Below are 10439 nucleotides of genomic sequence, written 5' to 3'. Positions count from 1 at the left end.
AATGGATGTTTGTTTAATCATACCATAATTCACACCTTCCCGACAAAAAGACAAATTATCTATTGTATGTACAGCTGACAATCGTATCGTATCAATAAAAAAATGGTTTTTTTTTTTTTTTTAAACAAACAGAACTTTGTTGTGACGAGGATGTTCTCCGCTCTTTTGCATGACAGGGTTTGACCCCAGCGGGGACTATGTGTACACCAAAGCCAGCCCGTACGGGGCGGAGGAGTGGCTACTGCTGGTGGACCAGAGCGACCAGAGCCACAAGAGAGCTGTCATTATCAAGAACAAACATTCCGGAAGGTTTTTAGCCGTCCAAAATGGTGCCTTCGTTGGACAAACATCATACACTGAAGACTGCAAATGGTACTTAGAATAGGCAGTACAGTCAAATATGATTCGTACATACACAGGTGAAAATAAAAGGCTGATTTGTTCAATAAAATGATGCTTAATGAATCACACTTGTTTTGAAAGTATGGTGTTTTGTGAATAAACTTCAACAAGTGGTGCATTTCATCTTTTACAAACAGGAAGGGCACCTAGTTGTAGATTTCCCCAACAGAAATAACCAGAGGCAAATCTGACGTTGAATTCCATGACAAAGTGTCAGAAACATAAAGAATAAAAACAATCTAGCAGAAAAAACTAGAATCTCTTCCTCTTGAGGATCTCAGGTTTCCAATTGACAGGGTGGCTTTCCTCCGTCTGAAAGACAAAACACCACGTTAGTCAGAAACTACAAATACTTCAATTTCAATAGTTATGGGAATCTCGTGATTTTGACTTAAAGCAATATGATAGATACAGTAATGTTACAATGACAACATACTGATCCCTCTGAATTTACCACACTAAGATTTTCCCCATGTGTGATATCGATCATACGTAAAACACATGAACAACTCCATGCCCATGAGATGAATAAAGGTTGTATTTACCGCAGTGTCGTCCTCCTTGTACACCTTGATGGTCTTGTCGGCCTCGGCAGTGATCAGTCTGCTCTCCGAGTTGTCGAACTTACAGGCGAAGATTCCTGATTCGCTGTCCAGGGAGCCGGGCTGGACCGCGGCGTGGATCCTCTGGAAGTTATAACCTGTCCGCCAGTCCCACATGTGGATGGTACCGTTGTCAGCTAGAGAGAGAGAGAGAGAGAGAGAGAGAGTTTTTAGTTGTTTGGAATGCAGTGTGTTAGGGGTTGGTGCAGCGGCAGAAGGAAGCTTAGCTTGTATTCAGTTTGTGTACCATTGTGTTTCAGTGTCATGATGATTGGGGATCAGTTTGACTAGTTCACAGATTAAAGAAGTTGGGATGCATCTGGAAATCTTCTATTTTCAGGTCCTTTTGGGGGAAATAGCTTCCAATTACTGCAGTGATTCCTTTTGAAGCAACAATACTCTCTAGACTACATAAATCATACTGAGGCTAGAGTCAAACTGATCCCCTACCATCATAATATATACCATTGTGGGTTTGATTCCCGCTGGGACCATATATACTGAAATGTATGCACTCACTGCAATGTAAGTCGCATTGGATAAAAGCGTCAGCTAAATGGCATATACATACACATATATTATATTAATTATACTGAGGCTAGAGTCAAACTGATCCCCTACCATCATAATATATACCATTTAGCTGAGGCTTTTATCCAAAGCGACTTACATTGCAATGAGTGCATACATTTTTCAGTATATATGGTCCCAGCGGGAATCAAACCCACAACCTAAGCGTTGTTAACGCCATGCTCTACCAACTGAGCCACAGAGGACCACCATCATGACACAATCAAAATGGTACCAGAACAGGGCAAAAGATATATCTGTAACAGTTTAAATATTTGACAAATTTGGTTTAGCTTGTCTTGCACTGGGCAAGCACCCCTCAGACATCTTTTAAAATATGCATTTCTTCCCAGGTCTGAATTGTAAATCGTCTAAATAGATGAAGAGACAACAAGCATTCAAAGGATAGATGAAACCCAGGACATACCTCCTGACACCAGGACCCCGTCAGAGTTGACGGCCAGCGTGTTGACGATGGCGTTGTGCCCAGACAGGTTCTGGATGAAGTTCCCGTCTGGGAACTTCCACTGCTTGATGTTGTCAGCAGAGCCGGAGGCCAAGGTGTACCTGTCGTAGGGAGACAGGTGTGTCCATGAACAACATACTATGTGCAACGTTCATGACGAGGTCTTACCGCCATTTACTAAATACATGACTCTCTTTATTTTTATTTAACCTGGTTAGTCTCATTGAGGTACAATCGATTTTTCAAGAGAAGCCTGGTCCAAGACAGCAACCAAGGAGAACAAGGGTTATCTATGACACATCAACCTTATCATCAACACCTAATGTGAGGGGTGACTGTTTTGGGATGTCAATGTAACACGTTAAGCTATGACTATTGGCGTGATGAACTTAGGGCAGGTGGTGGACATACTGTCTGGGGTGCAGGGCCAGGGCTCTGACAGACTTCTTGTGGTTGGTCAGGGTGGCTCTGGTCTTCCCTGCGATCAGGTCCCACAGACGGATGGTCGAGTCATGGCTGCCTGCAGAGGACAGGGAGAGACAGGGAATGAAAAAGTCATGAGAAATCAGACGGAAGACAATTAATCACAATCTTCAACCCCTGTCTTCAGACATGTCCAAGGCCTAGCTCAAAGTAGAACATTATAACAATAGATATGGCAAATCGAACGAACAGCGAGCCACTGTGGATCTAAGAGTACATTCTGGTGTATGATGCTTCTTTCGGGCAAACGTGTGAAACGATAGACATGAATAGAGCAAGGTGAACCAGTTGTAGAGTAGAGGATGATCTCTTACCTGTGACGATCTGAGGTTCAGCGGCCTGACACCTGACTGTAGCCACTGTGTTGGTGTGTCCAGACAGGGTGTGGACATTGGCCTTGCTCCTGATGTCCCACACCTACGAGTACACAAGCACACGTCAAGTCAAGTACATTGAAGTAAACGTCTGTACCTTCAAGTACACAACGTTTCAAGAGTTCAGATTCCCTACAGGCCCTTTTCTGTGTAGATCCGAGAGGATCAGATCAAATTTCTCCGTGTCTGTTAGAGGCCCGGCAGCAGGACCATTACCGCCTTGCCAAAAACGTACCCTCGCGGTGGCGTCTCGACTGCATGTCACCAGCACGTCGATGGTAGGGTGGAGGTCCAGGTCGTACACGGCACTGAGGTGGCCGTGGTAGTGCCTGATAACCTAGCACACAGAAATATCCATTATGCAAAGACTGTAACACCCCTAAAAAAAAGAAACCCAGGCCAACAGATACAAATCGATGTACTGCTTCTTGTCACTTTTGCACCAACAGTTCCTCTTTGGCTGCTACACGTTAACTTGAGTTTCTTCAAAGGCCAATTACAAAAAAAAAAAGAAGCTTAAGCTAGCATGTGGCAGCGAAGGAAGAACTGTGGAGGGGCATAATTGCGATGACACCCATCCCAGTAAGAAGAGCAGAGACAACTTCAGTACGTCGTAGTTCTACTGTAGTATCATTCCAGTACCTTGTTGTACTCCAGATCCCAGCACTTGACCTGCTTGTCCTCTCCACAGGAGAAGAGGTAGGGGCTGCGGGTGCTCACGGCCACGCCCCTCACTGTGCTGATGTGACCGGTCAGAGACAGCTTCAGCTTCCCACTGGCCAGATCCCAGATCTGTCACAGGAGGGAGAGACGCAACTGTTTTTAGCCACACGACCAGAGTTGAACTGATCTGAGAGCTGCTCTATGAGGTCAGAAAATCTTAAAGATTTTTATGGATTTTGACCCAATGGTCTTACTTCTTATAACATAACCTTTAAGTGTGTCATGGCAACCTGTGTCGCGATATGAATAGCCCTTTATATGGGCTTGTTTACTGTGTTTGTGGTGAACCTATTCTGTAATGTAAAATATTAATGATCTGTAGACAAGACAAAACACAAACTGTTTCAAAGAGAGAGTAGGACAGACATCCTTGTGATCTAATGTGACCGTAGATCTTAAAACTGTCAACACGGTCCCTTTCGGAACGACGAATCATAATCTTTACTGTTCAAATAGGACAGATGTCCTTGTGTACTGACCTTGATAGTCCTGTCAGCAGAGCCGGTGACGAACCACTGGTTGCCAGGTTCTACAGCGATGGACCTCACCCAGCCCAGGTGACCGCTGATGACCTGGAGGAGATGAACAAGCAACCCATCAGCGATCCCCCAAACCAAAACGTACACGACTGCACAAATGATGACACCGTTTAGGTGTGTCCAGACAGGGTCTTTACGCATCAAACTTTGCCCCTTGATGCCGAAGACGAGATGAAATTATTACCATATGGCAGGAGTTAGTGTAAGCTACCATACAAACCAGCAAGTACATGACTGCATAAATGATGACACAGGAATCCGAGCCTTGTTGTACGCCCTGTAGACATCATCTCTACACTGACATCAAACTAAACCTTCTTTTTACACCGTAACAGAAAAACGACTCTTCGTCACGACCATTTCTGAATAAGAGTTGAGCATGGCTTGTTTTTGACTTGTAGGCACGCATGCCGGTGTGTGAAGGTGAGCGGAAGAACTAAGTTAAATCAGGAGTCATAAATCTGACCGAACGTGAACCATTCTCACCCTGAACAGTTTCCATGGCGGATGCCATGCGGGTTTGGGCATGGTTGGGGCTTTCCTGGCCGTGAGGGTAGAGTTCTTGGTGCCGCCTCCTTCCATAAGAGACTAGAGGAGAAATGATTGTTAAGATGTTTTAATTATTGCTTGTTTGTTAGTTTGATTGTTTCGTGTGCTTTTCTGAAGTTATGATACAGGCTTGAATATTTAAGGTTGAACGTGTGTATCGTATGCAAGAGTGTTACTCACCATGGCGTGTGAGTGAGGCATGGATCTCTCTGCTCCCCCAGCATGTCTGTGGATGTCTCCAACACTGGCTGCAGTACGACTGGCATCCTGCCTACAACACAGAAAACACAACACACTCACAAAACAGATGCTCTCAAAAGATTTAATGGGCCCAGGGCAGTTTTCCCCAGACATTGAGCCCAGCACTTGGCTTAGTCTATCACACGGGCAATGAACAATGTCTTCCTTATTTTCCCTCTGATGCTTTCTAGTCTCGGGTTTGGCTTCATCTGAGTCCAGGAAACTAAGTCGTAAAACATTGAATTCTGCCGTCTTGTGTGGCAGTCAAGCCTTTCACCCGTCTGTAGTGGATCATATCTGGGGTGAGGGCAGGGGTGACCTACCTGGCCTGTGACTGAGGTAGGGCCAGCGCCAGGGCGTTGATTCCCCCCTCACTGGGCATCCTGTGGGTCTGGGTGTCTGCAGTCAAGGCTAGCCCTGGAGGAGAAGAATGATAAGGAAACATGACTCAACCCATCTAACATGCAGCCGGACAGAACTATCAATGTGTCCATATGTTCTTGGGTTTTAACACACAAAACACAACCGGTTCATTCATCATCACAGTCAGTGACAACGAAGCATCAGTTTGACCTGTGAGGTCAAAAAGGTCATATACGGAAAATACTTCATTTACCAGGCCCAGAGGGGTATGCGTGGGTTCCTGTGATCAGGTACTCCGGATCGTCTGCTGAAAGACAACAGGGTTATTCGGGACACTTAGAGCTGATTTCAACCAATAGTTCATCCCTAAGTATAGGTGAATGTTGTGAGTAGAGGAGGAGGATTTTAGGATCCATTATAATCGGAGAAAAGCTTGCACAACTTCGATGGCTCCAGGGTCTCAAGAGTGAATGAATAGACTTTGAAAATGAAAAAAAACTTGAGCACATTGGCTTTGTTGCTACTTCAAATTCATGCGAGAAAGACACACACAAGTTTTCGGTCAACAGACCTTCATCTGGGTGTTATTATCCATGATAGACATGGAAATTGGAAATCTGTGGTTTATCTTTCCTGCTGGATAGACAGGCAGACATGCAAACTCTCTCTCTCTGTCTCACTTTCGCACACACATCCTTTAGTGTTTTCCCTTGGTACTAATATGGTTGCATTCTCACCTGGCGGTACGTAGTTCTGATGGCCATGAACATCAGTTCCCAGAGGTCTGTCCTTCCCCTCCTTCAGAACAGGCATGTGTAACACAGCACCGTAGTCTGCTCTCAGCTTCACTGCCATCTTCACCTTGTGGCTATGCAGAAAACAGTTAGCCGATGAAGAACTTTTGTTTTTCAGTCTCAAGCATGAACTCCCTCACCCTGTCCTCCCTCTCTCTCCCCCTCTCTCTCTCTCTCTCTCTCTCTCTCTCACACACACACACACAATACTATAACATAGGTTACCTTTGATCATCCAGAGAGACTGGTTTGGCATGGTCAGATACAAACATATCATGGGTCCTCTTGAGGGACCTGAAGACCAGCGTATGGACAGAGTGCTTCTGCACATCCTGAAAGCACAATCACACAGAAATAGTCCCTTTATTAGCAACCTACATCTTTATTTCTTAACTTTAGTCACACTGTCAACGGTACGCGTCATATTGACCGTTGAAAAGCGAATTTCTTGGGAAAAGGGTCAAGGCAAGTTCTTGGTTTTCACAAACGTAGCGTCGGCTAGCCTGCTAGCTACCTCGCTCGCTAGCCGACCGGTAGCTGCGTGTGGGGTTGTAGGTGTTTACATTTCTTTTCACAGCTCCTGCTACACTCACTGAAACACAGAAAACGGCGCATACCTCAGTCATTTTTTATGTTCAATATCCAGATGGAATATCTGGAGAAGCTTTGGAGAAACAATGCAGAAAGTACTGGCGGCAGAACACACACACACACAGACGCCGTCTGGATGCACTGGATGTCAATAACTCATTCCAAGAGTTACTATCCGGGTCACAGGGTGAGAAATTAGACGCTGTTGCTTAGCGGGCGCCATCTACCGGCCAAATGGAGTGAATTTAGGTGCACCCCCCCTAAAAAATATAGTATACCGTTTAAAGTAGACAATTCTTTTATTAGACAGGAAGGTTTTATAATGGCTGTGACCATTCTGGCAAGTTGTTTCAAATTATTATCCATCTTCTTTTTTATTCCAGCTGTGCTCAACGATAATTACAAGCCATACAAGGGGCGAGGAGAGACAGTGAGACAGGTCAAAGTGTCTATTTGGATTTCATTCTTTACTTTGCGTCGTGTCACAGCAGCAGAGAGGGACCTCAGGGAACTAGGACACTCAGACTATGTTTGTCAAGCAAAGTCCATTGATTAATGGTTGTCTAATCCTTCAAATTCAAAATGTGAGGTGTCCGCATATTGGTGGAGCGATGCATGCAGCAATTTTTCCAGATGAAGATTGAATGTAATGCACATATCACAAACCATAACATCTTGAGGCATTCGATAATCTAGTTGTGCCCTTTACATGTACGTGCGTCTGCTATTTCCCTGTGACCTGCTGTATTTTAAAAACATTGACTTGGCATAAGATTTCTCATTTTGGCAATTTGGGAAATGTCTAATCATCTGGGCACACTGTACATCTGCATAGAAGGGCACTACTGACCAATTAAAAGCAACTACTACGTTGTGTAACACAATATAGCTTAAGGATGTGTTGTTTTCCCTGACCCAGCCTTTAATTGGACTCAATGAATGACAATCATTGTTTAAACTTACATAAGCTAGTAGTAGTACATTATGAAATCTATTCAATCAACCACTTTAATAAGCATCGTGAATAATCATGTTGGCTGACCCCGTTACGATGTTCTTGTCAGGACTGTTGATCAATATTGACATAGAGAGGCGTGATATGTGCACCAGCCGACCCACACATGCACACATACTGTACACATACACCCACGTATGAACACAGGCAAAACACACAGACACACACACTCACACAGACACACGCACACGCACATGCACACACACACACACACACACGCAAGGCCCAAACAACAGTCAATAGAAGTACGTTTACCTGTATTTCTATTTGAGGTAACAAAAAGTCAACTTGATGTCATTTTCATGGAAATGCTGTAATTTTGTCGATCATACATCATACATCTACAGCAGGGACATAATAGATTATGATTGACTCAGAATCTATGTCCAGCTATGTATTTATTGTGTAATAATAAAGCTTTACCAGGCTACATTTAAAAAGCAAAGTACCTCTCTGACAATTCAGCATTCCTTCCTGTGTGTGGTAACATTACCGTTTTCCCTACATTGCTGTTCTCTCTCAGAATCCACACGAACCTCAGTACAAAGAATTGTCTGTTGATGTTCCAATAGAATCTACAGACATATCCAATCAAAGCTTTCAAGAAGAAATGCCTGTGTTCTCCTTGGGCTCCAAACCTTCTTTATAGCTTTTATCTCTGAGAACTACAAATGACATTTTTTTTCCGAATTGATTCAGTCTGGCCTTCCCATTCCCTAAAGTGCCTTGTGTTTTCATCTTGCTAAAAGCCTTTCTCATTAAAAACCTCCAGAGCCACCCTCCATTACTCAAAAGGTTTTGCAATTTGTCATGCAAGGAAAATATACGATCAGTCATGAGCTGCCTGTGTGTTCTTTAATTGAATATGAAAAATGGAACTGCCAATTTTGTACAGTATAATGAATTAATAAAGGTATTGTGCCATTAAAAAGATAATTTAACTTGTTTAACTTGTTGATATATACACACACACTATGGATTTGGATAATGTATAATATTATACATATAATTTAACTTGTTCCCAAATCCACAATCTGTAATTAGTATATATATATATATATATATATATATACTAATTACAGATTGTGGATTTGGGAACAAGTTAAATTATCTTTTTAATGGCACAATACCTTTATTAATTTATTATACTGTACAAAATTGGCAGTTCCATTTTTATATATTTCTATATGTAAACTTATAACCTAAAATATAAGGCTGTCTTACTCTTATGTTTAAAAACAATGGGAGTATAAACAAAAACTGTATCGCTTCAACATATGTTTGAAACTCCCATGTTGATGTCTCAGACTGTCTGACCTTGCATCCAGAGTTCTGTCTATGAATGAGAGAGTGGTAACATTTCACCAACCTCATCCTTCAACGTTATGCGGCGGGGAAGACGTTCTGTTGTTTTTTCGAATGACAGATTGTGGCTTTCAGACCATTTAGTAACATATGAATCCCGCCCCCAAGACACGACGACTCTATCTCCAAATGTGAGGAATTTGCAACACTCTTCAAAGATAAGATAACCAAGATTAGGTTGAGTTTCACTCAGACAAGACCTGAAGATTTCTTTGATGATATGTTACAGCACCCTCTTCCACCACAAGGAAGCACTATGAACTCTTTTGCAGTCGCTGATACAGAAATGCTCAGCAGAGTGGTGTCAAAACATAAGCCTGCTACATGCCCTCTCGACCCTATTCCCACCACAGTTTTTAACGATGCATCTATTGTAAATTATTCCATGCTTAGAGGCAATTTCCCATCTGCACTTAAAACCGCCACAAAAAACATCCTCCAGCTCAACCAAGACAACACAGAGCAAAAGCCCAAAGAGAGAAACTGTCTGCAAACTTAAAGACACTCGGACTTATAACACCAGACACCAGGCAAAAAACCCTAGGTATCATGATTGACTCAGTTCATCATTTTGAAACCCATATTAAGAATGGAACTAATGTTGGTCGACTGCAAATTATACAGAACGCAACAGAAAGTCCTGACCAAGACCAGACAGAGAGCACACATCACACCAGTTTTAAAGTCTCTGCACCGGTCACCTGTTATGTATAGAATTGATTTTAAGATGATTGTATTTGTTTATAAAACACTCTATGGTCATGCACCCCACTACTATGTCAGACATGCTTTTAAGGTATTGTACCCAGTAGATCCGTCAGCTCCTCTGGCACTGGCCTTTTAGCTGTTCTGAAGCCCAGGACCAAGAGGCATGGAGAGGAAGCTTTTAGTTTTTATGCCCCCGAGCCCCTGGAACAGCCTGCCAGAGAACCTGAGGGGGGCAGACACTGTGGACATTTTTTAAATATATCTTAAACATACCTCTTTAGCCTTGCTTTTACTTCGGGTGCTTTCGGTCTGTTAGTCATTCAGTTTGTGAGGCTTATCCTTTTTTCTATGTATCTTTTTTACATTTGAGTTTTTACATTTACCATGAATTAGTCTCTATAGTCCTCACTTGTTCGATGCTTTTAGTGTTTTAAACTCCCATGACTGTTATAGTGGTTATCCTCTTATGTTTTGTCTCATTGTCTTTTAATAGTTTTAATTCATATTCCTGTAAAGCGCATTGTGTTACATCCATGTATGAAATGTGCTCTATAAATAAAGTTTGATTTCATTTGATCTGATATGCAATGACCACAACAGACAGCTTAGATTAAGAAAAGATTTAACATTTATTTATCTTTTGGTCGAATTAACA

General features: G+C 42.7%; 1 protein-coding gene across 2 annotated transcripts; it reads right to left on the bottom strand.

The window, feature by feature from the left end:
• On the bottom strand, positions 1 to 6841 carry plrg1 (pleiotropic regulator 1). Of its 2 annotated transcripts, none has more exons than XM_083692891.1 (15): positions 6723 to 6841; positions 6331 to 6437; positions 6049 to 6179; positions 5565 to 5618; positions 5272 to 5365; positions 4889 to 4979; positions 4646 to 4747; positions 4100 to 4192; positions 3540 to 3689; positions 3133 to 3234; positions 2838 to 2940; positions 2452 to 2560; positions 2002 to 2141; positions 948 to 1141; positions 1 to 714 (listed from the first exon to the last, which is right to left on the bottom strand). In XM_083692891.1, exons 1-15 carry the CDS (start codon positions 6729 to 6731, stop codon positions 655 to 657), a joined length of 1539 nt encoding a protein of 512 aa, XP_083549017.1. In that variant the 5' UTR covers positions 6732 to 6841; the 3' UTR covers positions 1 to 654. The 2 variants fall into 2 exon arrangements, with proteins under 2 accessions (XP_083549017.1, XP_083549018.1); XM_083692892.1 differs by having other exon boundaries at positions 5565 to 5615.
• Positions 6842 to 10439: the final 3598 nt, after the last annotated feature.

This window comes from Argentina silus (assembly GCF_951799395.1).
Source record: "Argentina silus genome assembly, chromosome: 21".
Classification (NCBI taxonomy): Eukaryota; Metazoa; Chordata; class Actinopteri; order Argentiniformes; family Argentinidae; genus Argentina; species Argentina silus.
The sequence above is the reverse complement of the archived record's forward strand: the minus strand, read 5'-3'. Positions and strand labels throughout refer to the sequence as shown.

What these genes read in the sequence shown, in the direction of transcription:
- plrg1 (XM_083692891.1), bottom strand. An exon ending in CGCCATGGAAACTGTTCAGG is followed by an intron (nt 4,193 to 4,645) that starts GTGAGAATGGTT and finishes CATCTCCTCCAG; the next exon opens with GTCATCAGCGGTCACCTGGG. An exon ending in CGGGGTCCTGGTGTCAGGAG is followed by an intron (nt 1,142 to 2,001) that starts GTATGTCCTGGG and finishes CTCTCTCTCTAG; the next exon opens with CTGACAACGGTACCATCCAC.